At 38.4% G+C, this 15,983-nt stretch overlaps 1 protein-coding gene across 1 annotated transcript in view; it reads right to left on the bottom strand.

The window, feature by feature from the left end:
- LOC145483857 (ATP-dependent RNA helicase TDRD9-like) overlaps positions 1-15,983 on the bottom strand; it is a 30,020-nt gene that overhangs the window by 8,615 nt on the left and 5,422 nt on the right. The window contains exons 6-27 of the mRNA XM_081462411.1: positions 15,874-15,983; positions 15,304-15,341; positions 14,873-14,930; positions 13,091-13,169; positions 12,326-12,383; positions 11,491-11,595; positions 10,656-10,753; positions 9,986-10,117; positions 9,424-9,589; positions 8,641-8,704; positions 6,637-6,700; positions 6,132-6,170; positions 5,278-5,331; positions 4,751-4,827; positions 4,612-4,645; positions 3,991-4,098; positions 3,120-3,220; positions 2,326-2,418; positions 1,509-1,631; positions 1,357-1,420; positions 734-778; positions 4-111 (exon numbers count right to left, since the gene is read on the bottom strand). Of these exons, the coding sequence (XP_081318537.1) occupies positions 4-111; positions 734-778; positions 1,357-1,420; positions 1,509-1,631; positions 2,326-2,418; positions 3,120-3,220; positions 3,991-4,098; positions 4,612-4,645; positions 4,751-4,827; positions 5,278-5,331; positions 6,132-6,170; positions 6,637-6,700; positions 8,641-8,704; positions 9,424-9,589; positions 9,986-10,117; positions 10,656-10,753; positions 11,491-11,595; positions 12,326-12,383; positions 13,091-13,169; positions 14,873-14,930; positions 15,304-15,341; positions 15,874-15,983 (1,818 nt within the window). The remainder of the gene's footprint in view (positions 1-3; positions 112-733; positions 779-1,356; positions 1,421-1,508; positions 1,632-2,325; positions 2,419-3,119; positions 3,221-3,990; positions 4,099-4,611; positions 4,646-4,750; positions 4,828-5,277; positions 5,332-6,131; positions 6,171-6,636; positions 6,701-8,640; positions 8,705-9,423; positions 9,590-9,985; positions 10,118-10,655; positions 10,754-11,490; positions 11,596-12,325; positions 12,384-13,090; positions 13,170-14,872; positions 14,931-15,303; positions 15,342-15,873) is intronic.

Genomic DNA, 15,983 nt, shown 5'->3' with positions numbered 1-15,983 from the left:
TACCTCTAGGTTTCTACCATCGTACATGTTAATATTCTCTTGCAACATTTGTAGCTTTCTCGCAGACTCGCTGTCAGGTTTCTGAGCCCAGAAGTGGCCAGCGTTTATCACCTGAAATGAAACGGAAACAACGACATGCACGTGTCAATACCTTACTGGCCAACGTCAATAAACATTGAAATAAATCACTGTACGAAAAGAAGCAAACATAGGGAGTGGAGAAGACAGCGTGGCCGAGTGGTTAGGGCGCCTGACTTGAAATGCGGCGGTCGCGGGTTCAAGTCCCGTTTTGACCACCAAGCTGGAGTTGCTACTCAGTAGACCCTTGTTCAACCCCTCCGTCAAGCTTGTAAATAGCAAACTGGTCTGCCTCCCGCCAGTTGCTTGTGTAGTTGACATGAATGTTTCTCTCAGTTTAAGTGGCATGCCCGTGGCGCAGCTAGGTGTAACTACGTGCACTGACCACTATAGCAACGACAACATAGATAGAATTTCAACCGGCAGGTGGCCATTTTACAAAAGCAACAGGGAGTTTTAGACGGAGCTAGTGAGAACAATACCAGCCAGTTTTAAGAGTGGAGGAATTGAACTCAGCCATGCTACGCCAATACATAACTGCAGTTTGAACAGTTTTTGTTCTTGTTACTGCGGCAGGTTGTATAAGCCAAGCATGACTTGAAGACTGACCTGCTTCGGGTAAACAATAATCTTAAATCAATTATTACAGTCTTACCACTGAGGTCACGATTTCCAAGTAGCCCTTCTGAGGAAGGTTAACCTGTTTTAAATAAACATAAGACAAATGACAATCTTAAGGTTGATGGTTTAACCAGCTATAAATGACACTTGGTTGACATAGGTTTTGATGGTAAATTTAGGTTCATGATTGTCCCAAAGTGAAACTAAACTTTTTTTACAAGGTTGTCATATACCCTCTTTAGAGATAAGGGTTACACTACTAGAGGTAAGGGTAGGGGGAACGACTACACTGTAATTACGTTACTCGAAGTGAGTCCCTTACAACATATAGAATAAAGACAAGGAAATTTAGCCCAACTATTATTGGATGCAACTATTGGAATGCAATTTCTTTATAAATACATAATAAGCTGACTAGAGAACTATTCAAAAAAAGTACTTTACCAGTTTTATTTTGCCAAGTATGATAAGTCTAACATAAACTACTAATTTTTTAAGTGTTTACTCTTTCCTCTCTTAAACTAGTTATCTTTTTAACCTAAAATAAATGTATTTGTCAACAATATTGTATTCATGTCGTCTAGTGGAGAAATAACACAAAAATACAAAATACAAATACAAGAAAATACACTAACAAACATAGGAAATTCACTGTACCTGCCGTGGTTCCTCCATCAACTCCACACTACCTGTACCTCTTGAAGAAATAAGTGTAGCCATCCTAGGATGGAAATACCAAAACCCTATTATTGCATGTCTGTACATCTACGAACGAGATTTGTTTTTGGCAACAAAGCTTGACAACCAACCTGCTCGTCCTGAGTCTTTTAGATCCTGCAGCTTCTCCAAAAGACCTCCTCTGTTCCATCAGCCTGTCCATTTGAGCATTTTTTGCTTCAGAGATGAAAAGATTGAGAGGTTTCCTGAGATGTCTGCAAAGACAGCAAAACAAGAACATAACTTTATAATGGTTAGTGTGTCATCAAGGTTTAATGATGCCTAGTGTCATCATGCTATGGTCTTGTTTTCTTTCACAGTGTGTCGCTTTAAGGAGCTAGACCACATTCAGTCACGACATTTTGAGATATCTTCGCCACGTACAAAATTACCTTTAAATTGAAGGAAACCTGAAACTAATAGTTCACTAAGATAGAAAAAAACAACAAGGAATAATAATAAACCATGAAAGAACAAGGATGGTTAAGGATGGAGAAGATTGACACGGATTACAAACGTCGAACTTGAAAACGTTGGGCTAAACTTTTCAAAATGCGAAATCCGTAACGAAGCTCCTTTACAGGGAGAGTACAAATCGGTCCCAGCAAAAAGCTGAGCTAACAAAATGCCGAGACTGGCAACCCATCTAGAATTATCTTCAACCCAATCACGAGCAATACCCAATACATCTCCCGACGATACCCTTTACGTTTGCTGCTTGTTTACCCATTTGCTTTGTAGGTTTCTAGTGGTTTTACAAATATTCTCACTGCGAAAAGCTCACAAATATCCCTTGCATGCAGTCAGAGATGGTAGACAAGGAATAATTCCATGATGGCTGAATGCTTACGCCGACTTCGTGTTCTTACATGAAGGGCAAAAAGACCTGGCATTGAAACTGATCCTGACCTCATTTTAATAGCTTTGTAGACAGCTGGGACAATTGAATTCGACTCCAAGCCTCGGTCAACAATACGTGGTCTTTCAAATTCAATGTAGGCCCTGAATTTCAACACAAAGACAACGCCGTCAGTTTCCCAGGAATAACACTGCATCGCACTTCTCTAAATGACTGAATATGCAAGTGAATATTACATGAAAGATTACATACTTGAACTGTGGAGAAAGAGATGAAGACATAATCTTCACCATCTATGGGTGTATTACGAACTCACAACGTGCCCATCTCTCAGTTGACTTGATAGCTCAGTTGGTAGAGCACTGCACCGGTATCGCAGAGGTCATGGGTTCGATCCCGTTCAAGCCTGAAGTTTTTTCAGGCTTTAATTTCACAACTGCTTTGACACACACTACTTAAAATGTTGTGTGTATCCAGTAACTGTGACGATCAATCATGGCTTCATGACTGAATAGTACTATGCTACTCAGAGCAGACATAAGAGACCGGCGTAAGAGTGCAGCCTGTCTCTTGCACTCAACCACTAGCTTTCATGATGCTTTCACCAAATCATAAATGAGCTACGATGATGTTTTCACTCATTTGCCAAGCTCTTGTACATTACAAGCTTGTTTCACCACATATTGAAAGTTAAAAACCTCTAGACCACATGGCATCCTTAAAATCATTGATTCTCGTCACGTCAGGTTACAAAAAATTTGCAACCTGGTCTCCACTAAAAACTCTCCAAGAAGCTAAACCAACTTAATGGTTTAGCACGGCTCACAGACTAGGATCAACTAACCTGCTTTCCTCAAAGTACAGAGCTTTGCCTTTACCACACTGCCTGAACATTCTTGCAATCGCTGACCGGTACAGAGCACCATGGGGAGGCATATTCCTGACCTAAATCAGTTCTCAGCATCAGAACAATTTCTTTGCCAAGGTTAATGTAATTTGAGTCCATGAAAAAGTAATCGGACTCTTGTCGCAGCATTCAGAGTGCAAGGAAAACGAATTTTCAGGAGTACCCTATGGGCAAGCTCTACATAACTACACATCCGATGTACTTGACTGAGAGTCATTCTCACTAGCCCAAATTTAATTCTCTTACAGCACATTCAAACACTATGCCAACAGACCATTTCTGAGTTGCCTTTTGCCTCTGTGTCAAAAAAAGTCTTCATGTGAAACCATTCATATGAAAATGTGTTCCCCACACAGGTTAAATTTCATGCAAATCAAACTCATTTTTGCATGAGGACTCATTTTGAAACAGAGGCATAAGGTAACTCGAAAATGGCCTATTTGAATTTCCTCAAAAACTTTCCCACGAAACTAAACAGAATTACTGCAAGATCTCCCGGCCACAGACACGTTTTTTTTTCTGCATGCTGCAGACAAGTATAATGCTGCCACAGAATGCACATGTAACTCTCCTAATTTTGATCTGCTCTGCGTAAAGTGTACTTACAGTACGCATAATCCTGGAACAAGGATGCTCTGGTTACTATGAAGTTGAACTGGTGTAAATTTTCTGAAAGCTATTTGCTGTTCTGATGCTCATTGTTCACATGTTTGTTTAATTCTCAACACCTACCCACTTGACACTATGTGAGCATTATTTAGAAGAACTTATGTGCTGATCACTGTTTGGAACTGCACTCGATACATACCATAACAGTGGTAAAAGGATCATGACCAGACATCGCTTTCATTACTTCAGCTTCATCAATGTCACTTGATGTAAAGTAGTTTGGATAGAATGCACCGCAGATCACAAGCTGTAAAGTAAATGAAGTTTTACAATTGGACTTAACTACAGAGTCACAACACTTGGCTTATATATCATGACCCCTATGGGTCAACTATGACCAGAACAAAAACTGCAATTCTCAACGCAAGTTAGGCTAAGAACATAATGCATCAGATGACAGCATCTTGAGATGGACCATAATAGCAATATAAAAAAAACCCAGCTTCTTTGACAAAAACAAAGTACATAGACCCTTTTCATAAAACAAACGGCTGCCAGTTCTTTTGTAAGTATCAAAAATTGGCCTCACTGACCTCGTGTTTAGGTTGATAATTCAAAAGGAATTTTACTCTCAAACGAGGTTAGGCCTAAAACCTTGCTTTGCTCACTTTGCTCGTCTACCCTGAAACTAGAGAGGTTGACTTGTAGCAAGTCTAAAACAAGATCTGCGAAGGCAGGCTATTTGAAATGTACACAAAAGCATTTTAAATTGGCAGCCATTGATGAAAAGGGTCTATGGCCAGTGAGAACGACCACTCACCTTTAAAATGAGAAGAGACTCCTGTGTGGTGGCCCTGTAAAGCAGACACTGACTTGTTACACGTACCGCTGTTCACTCTCAGACTTTATCTTAATAAAATACATGTACAATCATGAAAACCGAGAAGGTCATAACTCACTTTTGATGCAAAGGTCTTATTGTTCGCAGATTAAGCTGCTTGAGTCTTTCAGTCAATTCTTCCACAAGCTGCTCAACCTGAAGGACATGATGATAATGATAACGATAACGGCAACGATAACAGAAATGATAATGATAATGATAATGATAACTTATTGCTATTTGTTATTGTTATTTCCTTTTTTACTTTATTGTGTCGTGTTGTCTGGAAACTGAAAGTTACTCTACAAACCAGCAAGTGTTCAACTTGATATCTGCCTCCCTGACCAATGATACTTGATACTCACACATTAAACACATAAAGAAAGAATTTATGACTTTATATCTACCCCTATTCATACATCATTCTCTATATCTCACTGACTGAAGGTCCACAGCATCCCCTTTCCTCTTAAGGGTATGGTAAATACAGGTAGCGTGTTTAAAGTAGATAGCTGACTCTCCAACCAATCATATTTACTCGTATTTGCTTTAGAAAGATGGACCTGTACAAGATTTCTGAAAATGATATGGTAGAAGTGTTCAGACCTCTCTTATGCGACCCAGCTGAATCATGTTCTCTTGACTCCAGTTTACTTCTCCCTGCAAATAGTTCCATGTATAAATTAATAACAACAATAATCAACAAAATCTGAATAAGAAAATAAATGCACATTTAATCATAAGTGACAGATACAACAGAGTTTTATATATGCACATAGCCATCATTAACTAAAGCAGTGCTCTCAACAGGACCTGGCACCAACCAGTGCTCCAACACACATTTTGCTGTGGATTACCAGCATGATGATAGCAGTTTTCTGAAATTCAAATTGGCCCTCTAGAGGACGTCGTAATGGGCCTCTCTTAGTAGAGAGCTTAAGCAATGACGATGCTGACCCCAAGGACAACACCTAGTGAAAAATGAATTTATATTTCACCTTAGAATTTTGCAATTGTCTAGGTCTGTTCAATACGCCTATTGGTCTCAGAACTAGCTCAAGCTAAATATGTAATCCCAGTGCCCAATTCCAAAGGAAGCCACTGTTGTTTGCATTCTCCAAAATACTCAGAACTTACATGTAATTCAATTCAATTCTTTTACTCTTTTAATCACTTCATGTCATTGTTTTGTGGGAGAAAGCTAAGAAATGCACCCTCGTCAACTATCACGCGATAGAAAGCATGTGTACAGCTACTGTTCTAATCATTAAATCTTTTGTTTGTTGACATTCTTGTTGCTGTACCCACTGTGGTTTGCTTAAGCTCTCTATTGATTATTGACAAGAGCTGCACCTAATGCCTACAGTACTTCAAATCTTATTGAACACACTGATATAGGTATGTAATCATATTTCACATCTTTTAGCACATGTTATCAACATCAAAATGTTCTGACGTACTTTTGTGAATCCTTTTCGCCTCTTCAACATGCTCCACTCCTGAACAAAAAGAAAAAAAAAAAGTAAAACAGTCAGATCCCAACTTACAACATAGAAAAAAGTGAAGCCTTGGAGCCGAATGGCTCATAGCTGCCAGAGCTCATCCCGGTTTCTGTAGCATGAAGCAGCTAGGAGTATTTCTACTCCCCCTGGATGGGATGCTAGTCCATCGCAGGTCACTCCCCCACAATTTGTTAGGTTTCCCCAACAATTCGCCGGTACCCATTTACACTCCTGGGTGGAGAGAGGCACTGTGAGAGTTAAGTGTCTTGCTTCAAGGGCACAACACAGTGTCCCTGGCCAGGGCTTGAACCTGGACTGCTCGCTCCAGGAACAAGAGCACTAACCATGAGGCTGCCGCACCTCCCACAATTCACAACATAACCCCATGCAAAAAATATCACATGAAATAAATTCTTGAAACTGAAAAGTAAAGGTGATCAGTGAATAATCTAGAGTTATTTACCTTAAAGGCATTGAGAACTGCAATGCAGTCACTGTGCGAATAATCACTCCAGGCCATCTTCTTACTGTGAAAGACAAAAAATACAGTAAACTCTGAGTACCTGCAGGGTGTAAAAGCTATTTACTTGGTATAGCTTTCAACCTCACGTCCTGATTTTCATTTTTCCACCAAATGCAATTAATATTGAATTTCTTATAATTATTACAATACTATATAACACCGACAAGCAGGAGTAGGTTTTTTTTTTATTGTGCTAACTTGGCATAATTGAGCAAACCGAGCACAATTTTTAGCTTTATCTATATTTAGCACTGCTAGGATAAAATAATTAATAATCTGGCTGTTTTGACTTTCACAAAATGAAAAAAGTTACATAATTTCGTTTTGAATACACTTCTTTTTACTTATTCTGTTTGTTAAACTTTTGTTGACTGTTGGCTCCATGCTGCCTGTGATCCGTGTCATGTTTTGATGTTTCTTGGTCTCAGACCCCACACATGCGGCTCGGCGGTGAGCTGACCGAGCTCTAAGGTCTAAGATGGCATCCTCATTGTCAAGCACTTCCAGTGAATGAGTTGCCAGTAATCGGATACCCGTGTTTGCGTGAAGAACTCTGGGATCACCAGGGGGCAAACATTGCTAGTCGCTAGAAGAAAATGTATGGTGAAAAGTTGCTTCGAGTTACAAGAAAACGATTTGTGAGAGAGATCAACGCTTTTTCGCCGTCGTTTTTATCGCGAATGGATTTGGGCAATGTTGATATGTGGAATATGTGAGTTTTTGTTTGAATAACCGTGAAATATGTGATAAAACCTACCGATAAACTCCGTTGCTTACGTGAGCGTTATTGAGAAATTTACATCACGTAATGGTCTGAAAATATTACAAAATTAATTAGGTATAAATCGAGAGGAAATAACCCAGTAAAGCCTTTCAAGTTGTGTGCAGGCTACTTTTGGCTTATTTGAAAGCTCAGTCATACAAATAATACTGGAAATAAGCCCGGTGGCGATCATTGTACTGTCTGGAGTTGATTTAATGACAAATGAGTCCGCACGACTCATGCTGTGTGGCTACCGTGTTGCTCAAAGCCTTCGTTCTGCTTTTACAAGCACATATTTCAGTGGTTTCCTTTTCTACAACAGATCAAGGGTGGCTCCTTGAATATATCTCTGAGTATTTGTATTTAAAAGTGCCATTTGTGCATAATTATGCTTTCCAAAGTTTGGTATTGACGGTTGAGTGAAATTGCCCGACACAAAGGTTAGTGGTTCCTTCTGCAATTTTCGATTTCTGTTTTAGAGCTTCTTTTCTGTCTTTATATGTAACTTCTCGGGGGGTCTTTTCTACCATTTGCTCCGGGTAGCCTCTCGAGATCAGGCGTGTATTGAAATTTTCAAAATTCTCTTCAATGTATTTCACAATAAACCTCATGCAAGCAAAAGGGAGTTTATCGGTAAATTTTATCACTTATATCACGGTTATTCAAACAAAAACTTACATTTTCCATGTATCAACATTGCCAAAAATCCATTTGCGATAAAACTACGGCGAAAAAGCGTTGATCACTCCACAAAATCATGTTTTTGGGCGTCGAAACAACTTTTCGCCATACATTTCCTTCTAGCGACTTGCAATGTTTGCCCCCTGACGATCCCAGAGTTCTTTGTGCAATTACGGGTATCCGATTACTGGCAACTCATTCATTCCAGTTCAGATAGTTCAGCAGCTGACAAGTTATTCTGCAGTCACTAGATAAGGGTTTGTTCTATTTTGCCTCTATTTACCCTGTTCTTTCTTCATTTTGCTTAAAAACCAGATAGCATAATTTTGATGGCAAGAAGCATAATTTAGGGAAACTAGCATAATTTCCACATAATTTCCAAAAATTCTGAGCACTGCTAGAAGCATAATGTGCCATTTTCACGGGCACAACAGACAAAATCCTATGTAAGCAGGGCCACTTGGGGATATTTTCAAGATTGACAGATGGACTACATTTACCTGTAAGCATCAAATTCCTTCTTAAAGGGATTTGCAAAGAAGGACTGCAAAGACAATGAAGCACCTAAGGGTGAAGAAAAGTTCAAGAAGAATGTCTACCATTCTGGAAAAGATGAACTTAAAATATTCCTTCACAGTAGATACTTTGTGTCCTGTGTTTGCTTTACATGTGAAAAGTCACACATTGAACATGGCTTGTGTGTGCACTGGCCTCTACTTCACAAAAGTGAAGCAAGCTTTAGAAGCAAACAAGCTTTATGTCACCAATGGTTTCAGTCTTAGAACACTCTTCTGTAAATCACTAACTCTTAGTGAAATTGGCATCTTCGACAAAGATTATTGTCCAACATTCCTGTTCATTCATCTGCACTATTTGTTAAACTATTGTTTTGTTTACATGTACATTGGTCCTGGAGGAGGCAGTGTGGCCAAGCGGTTAAGCACCAAACTTAAAATCCAGAGGTTGCAGGTTTACGTCCTGTTCTGACCACCAGCTGGTGTTGTTCTAGATACCCCTGAGGTCAACTCCTCGGCCAAGCTTGTAAATAGCCAACTGGTCCACCTTCCTGCCAGTTGGGATTTTTAACCATATTATGTTCATTTACATTGTTTTTTTGTTTGTTTGTTTGTTTGTTTTCATCATGAATTTGTTTCCACTGGCCCTGAAGAAAACCCAGTGGGGGTGTGGTCTATTAAGATTTTTTTTTCCTGAACAGCCCCATAGGGTGAGTGGTTGTCAATAAAAATATTTATTTTATAATTATGCCTATTGATGATACTCACTGATAACAAGGCATTCTTCAAGGCAACCATACACATATGCAAAAACCAACAGCTTTCCAAGGTGAACATCAATCGGCAGGCTACCCAGCACTTTGCCAATAAACGTCAGCTCTCCATCACAAGGATTAATAGTACCATTCTTCATAACAATGGTCAGGGCACCCACCTAGAAAACAATCATGTCATACATTTAAATGCTGGAATAAGCAGTGTTTGCATTCACATGCACTCTTGATAAGAGAATGCAATTGGAGAACTGACCCTACAATATAGATAACTTGTGATCAGGCATTCTTTTTTTGGGTTAGAACACAAGATCACAGGTTACAGTATACTGGTAACCTGACTACTGAGCCCCGCATGTAATGAATCTCTTCATGCAATTAAAACTATCCTGCTCTCAACAGACATTTGAGATTCAACTTGTGAAATTCCACTTTGATAATGAACAAAAATTTGTAATTCTGCAGAGATCAATGTACACCACTTTCTTCCACATGGAGTTATTTTGTAAGTGAAATCTTGAGAGACCATGACAATCATATTTCCCTGTCTTCCTCACCTGCTTCAATAGCAAGACTGTCCGCTCAATGTCGTCTGAATCTGGAGGCTGTAATGCCAGTCTTAGCACAGCCTTGGGGGGACCAATATCCAAGAGCTTCACTTTCAACACAACCTGTTCTAGTGGACATCTCTAGGGAGGAAATAATGTTAAGAAGCAGAGTGTTACAGTCCTCGCATATTTAGCATAGTCATACATTTAGCACATGCATGAACAAAAATTCAAAAAATACATGTAGACATACATGTATATTTTATTTTAAACTTCTACCCACACCCCTCCCTCCCTCCCTTTAATTTTGTACCCATATCCCTCCCTTCCTCCAGCTCAAGTTGCTTCCAGAGCCTCACCTCTTTCCCTCTCAACTATTTATACCCATACGTCCCTCGCTTACCCTCTCCCTCATCCCCCCACCCAACTCAATCCTTACCTACCTCCCACTCAAAAACAATGAAAATATTTGGTTTGACTGTGATGCTTTTATATGTTTCTTCATGTTTGAAAACCCAATGTTCCACTCACACCTTTGTTTGTGAAAATTAACTTAAAGAGGAACTTTGAAAAAAAAATTTGACTCCTTTTAACTTTTGGATCAACAAGTAATTTGCAAAGATTACCAACTACTTGCAATCTATATAGTAATACTTATTAAACAGTGTGCACCATTTACCTGCATCTCAGGAATACCAAACTGTGGAAGGCATGATTCATAAAACTCCCTGGTTACCATTCTGTAGCATGTTCCTGTGGACACACGACCAGCACGACCTTATGACAAGACAAAGAAAAAGTGGAGATAAATGAACCTCTGTCAGGACACAGGTCAAGAAAGAAAGATGTTCCCTCCTGGTAATTTTGTACTATGGTGATGAGAAATGTGTATTGTTCTATCAAGAAATTGAAAAATGCTGTGTCTGAAATAAGACTGACTAATTAATTTTTGACACTATTCTATAGGCTCGCCAGGTACATTTTAGAATTAGCATAAATATATCTGTATTATGCTTGTTACACCATAGTCAAGTTAACAAAGATAAAAAAGACCTTTTGTAAGCAGACACTTAGCCATGTTTCTATCCATTTGACTTATACCCACTGGAAGTAATTCGTAGCCTCACATCAATACACTGCATAACTCTTCTAACTGGACACCTGATCAGGCTAGGGTGTCTGTCTACAGACAGGCACCCATTTTCAGAACTCACAAAAAGAGCCAACTAGTAACTTTTCATGTCTACTTGCCCGATGAACAGAGGCCCAGAAAAGTCATAAGCCAATCAAGTCATAAAAGGGGAAAAAAAAAAAACAAGCATGCACTTGCCTTGCGCAAGCAAAATTGAGAGTTACTTGTCTGAAGGACAAGCTGAAATTCACATTTTTTTCAAGCTCCATGTTTTTACAACAGTACCAGTCTCTTGGAATCATCTTGACATCCCAAATGAGATAATGTAACATTATAAAAACACACAACCATGATATTATAAAAAGCAATGTGGTCTGCATACCTTTACGTTGTGTACAGTTGGCTTTGGATGCCCATTGCGGCCGTAAACTCTGGAAGTTTGTCTCTGGATCGCAAATTAGACATTTCTCCAGACAAAAATCAATAACTACGAAAAACATAAAGATACTGTACTCAGACTATAAAAAGTACAAAAAGTAGTCAAGAAGTATTTCTCATACACATACACAGTATTGTAAAATGAAATACTTTTAGTCCCACAAGTGGTAGGCTGGTGTACAAGGAAACAAAAAGCCCAAAGTCACAGGTAAATGGTCTTTATTAATTAAACACAACTTGCATTTGCCTAAGGTAGGTTTCTTTGTTCCTCTCATGTTCTGTTAACTCCTCAATATACTGCTGAGATCATCGGGCAAATTGACCAGTTGGAAGGATGATTTTGCCCGCCCGATTTGATCATCTAGAGGAAAGTTTTACTAGTCCTATAAAGAAGCTCAGTTCAAAACATTTTGCCTGCCTGTGAAAGACAGTTGCCCCCCTGCTGAAAATGTTGATGAAACCCTTAATGTCGAAATACTTCACATTGCACTCATCTCATAGTATGCAAGATACCCTGAATCATCACCAATCTCGTATTCTGAATAAAATTTATTGGTTCAAAATTCATACCCTGGTCAAGAGCTACAAGGACTGTTTAAAAATGGATACTACAGGTACAGTATACTGTACCTCTCAGAGATATGCAAACCATCAAACACATTTTCAACTTGGAGTAAACTTGTTTGCATTCACGTTGGTGGTCAAACGGCCATTGTGGTTTGCTTATCTCTGAGCGGCACTACTGTAGGTAAGTCATACGATATCATTGTAGTTTATACCATATTTGATGTCTGGAACAGTGATTGAACTTTCAGCAATGTTTGTAGCCAAGATGACCTGCCAAAATCAAACAGTCAATCAATCAAGTTGCTATATCAGCAAGTACACTGTATACTGCAGTCAACTTGCTGTTAAAAAGGCAAATAATTAAAACATTGTTTATCAGAAATCTAATGCCTGAAAGAAAACACAATAATTGTACATTCAATCAAATTGTATCATTTCTATGAGCATGTAGAAAAATATTGTGGTAGTCTCAAAAAAACTGTATTATCAAATAAAATATGTGTACATATGATGATCGCTTCAAGCATGAAACTCGAGTTACTGTAGTTTCTATCTTAATTTGCATTTCACACTGCATGTATTTGCATCGAGCACTCCTGCAATTATCAAAAAGCCTACCAGCTATTAACTAATGAGATTAACTATTAAAAACTTAGCTAAGAAGAAAAAGAAGAAGGAAAAAAAACCCTTGGGTTAACAATAGGAAAGATTGTGTGAAACCACCTCTACTTTCTTTGTGTATATGTAAAAAAATGTATGTATTTATGTATGACGCAGACTATTGGCAAGCAGTGAGGTCACCCCTCTACACCTAAGGCAAAAAACAATTATACTGGTGCAAGCACTTTACCACACACCATCTGTTCAAAACTTTGACTGGGAATTAAAGGAATTAAGCCAAACAAGCCCAAAACTAGTCATGCCGAGAGTTCAACTCATCATTTTATATCAGCTCTGCAGAATTTAGCTTAACACACCTTTCTGAAACCCTCTGGTGGTTTTTGGAAGACACTTCCTTGTTCATGGGTGGTGATTCGGGAATGCAGTGGAAGTATTCTACAAAAAGGGACACAAATTTGAAATTAATATTTATCACCCTCACAGAAGTAATTAGTTCTGCTAGTTATTATATAGCAAGGTAGTCTTGAAGTAAATCCAAGCGTTCTGGTTGGTTCTTTCTTGGTCAGGATTTTGGCATATGGAGCAATTTCATGGTAACAGTCTTAAGTCATGTATTTTTTTGCTTTGTGCTTACTAACCTAGCATGCTTGAGCCATACTGGGGAATATTAGCCCTCATGCCATAATGACCTCGGTCCAGTATTCCCCAGTATGGCCCTCACACTTGCCTAGTACAAGGTAACATACCTTATTACATGAAATTTTCGCGGCACGTTAATTTCATGATTTTGAGGTTCCCATATTTTGCAACACCTTAATTTTGGGATTTTGCAAAAATTTTTCATTTTCACTCACTTTAATTTCGTGTTTTTGAGTGAAACACGCTTTATTTCTTTGTCAATGTTATTTAACATGTCCCTGAATTTGATCAAACAACTTAATCAACAATGTCCAAATAAACAGAAACGCAACTGATTATGTTAACAGTAACAAGAAAGATGTTCTCATAGTGTCTGCAATGCACGGTTTGTAGTTCATGCTTGAATTCAAGTCACGTTTAAGTAGTCAATTGACCTCATAAACTATATACATTAAATATTCCTTTCTGCAGACTCCAAAGAGAAAATGTTGCCGTTCAGTTTCACAACTGATGCCATTTAATTGTTTGCGTAAATGTCTTGATACAGATCAACAGGTGGTAGCACGTCTTTTCCCGAGGCGACAGTAAGAATGGAGGCATCTCCTAAGAACGTTGAAGCAATTGAAAGGTTTAAGCAACTAGTGGAACAGCACTACAAGGAGCCTGTAAATGAACAGTTTGAGGATTGTTCAAAAGAAGGGCTACCTGGAGTGGAGATGGAAAGCAGTAGTGATGAAGAGGACCAGAACATTACTACAGAATAGTTCAAAATGATTGTTATAAACGTGTGTAATGGTAATAAAGTGTCTTTTTTAATTATTGACATGATGTGAGTCACTTAATTTTTGCGTCATGTTAATTTTGCGACATTAAATTTTTATTAAATCGCGAAATTCCGAAATTAACGTGTCGTGAAAATTTCATGTAATAAGGTATGTTGCAGGCCAGCCTGTAATAGTTTAACATCTCATCCAGGTACAGCAGACATCCATGAAGCACCACATGCAGCAGATTCATGTATGAGTGATGTCTACAGGAGAATCTTTGTTTACAATAATTTCTTTTGCCTCATTAGCACAAGCAATAGAGTTTCTGATAGAGCTACAAAAACATCAGTTCCGAATATTGAAAGGGCACAGCACGATTAACTGTCCCAAGTAATTTGAGACCGGTGTATTGAATACTTTTGTGTGACACAAGTTTGAAGACTCAAAATTTTACAAAGAACGTATGAGCTCATTAGCGCTTTTGCTGCCCAGAAATTAGGCAGTTTTTGAAAGCCAATTTCTCCTCGAATATTTCATCCAAAGAGCCAAAATTTCACCAATTACCAAGTTTTGCAACGTCTTTAATAGTTTGTAGTCAATTCCTATCTAGTGTGATGCCTTCTCTGCACAAAGTCGTATGTTAATTGGGAAAAATGTAAACAAAGACATCAGCAAAGTTTCTCATATAGCATTTGTAGAATTTTCTACGGTCATATTTATGCAATTACTTACATCAAATCTGTACAGATCTCATCTAAGACATGATCCATCTGTTCAATTTCAAAATAACCTAATAACAAAAAGAAAGCGAACTGCTTGATCTTGTGCTTAACCAGCAAAGAACTTCTATCTAACTGCTACTGTACACAAGTAGTTGAAAAATACACAGTGATGCACTTACTCCGAGAAAATTAAAATCTTAATTTAAGATTTTTCCTCTTACCTCAGCATCAGAACAATACATGTAGCTGACAACTTATGTCAGCTTTAAAGTAAGATTTTAGTTTTACAGAGTATGATTGAGAAAACAATGTCCCACTTCACATTGACTAGACTTCAAGTTTACATTCAATTCTAGTCTTACAGTGATTAGGAGGGTGTTGCAAAGTTTATAAAACATTTTAGCATTTTTGTCTTAACTTCAGAAGCCATACAGTACTAACCAGGCAGAAACATTAGGACAGTCCCACGAGAACCTTGCCTGTCGAGAGAATGTTAAAAAATCAACATACAAAAATACACACAAGAAGGGTGTCAAAATACATGCAAATCTGTGTGTGAATAATAAAGAATGTCTTCCTCCAATTTAAATACATGCATACGCTAAACTTATACCCGAATGCATGTAACTCCAACTACAACTTAAATTTTGCACGCGTGTAATTACACGCACGTTACACGTATTTTACACCTATACTACTGTACACGCATTTTACACCCACTTTACACACATGTAGGTACAGTCTGCACACATTACAGTACAGGCCAAAGGGATTGCAGGTTAATTGAGTGCAACAAGTACCCGTATAACTGTATATCATTATTGGATAGTAGCAATCTAAACACTGATTGTGATATCAAAGTTTGTCCACCAATCAGAGCAAATATCTACTCATGTACACATACACGTTATCTCCGTAAAGGGGACTTAATCATTGACAAGCATTAAACGGCAGGAGAACGCTTCACCACACATTCATGCTATCTTAAGACAATAGAAACACCAAGCTAACCTTGTGTTGCTAGTTCTCTCCAGTTCATCAAGATGGTATACAAGCCGAGCTGCCAACTCGTACCCCACTCTGTCAATACCTGGTTCTTCAAGAGTAATGTCTGGAAGCAT

Source organism: Orbicella franksi, chromosome 4 (genome assembly GCF_964199315.1).
Source record: "Orbicella franksi chromosome 4, jaOrbFran1.1, whole genome shotgun sequence".
Lineage (NCBI taxonomy): Eukaryota > Metazoa > Cnidaria > Anthozoa > Scleractinia > Merulinidae > Orbicella > Orbicella franksi.
Note: the sequence above shows the minus strand (reverse complement) of the source record. Positions and strands in the feature narration are given on the sequence as shown.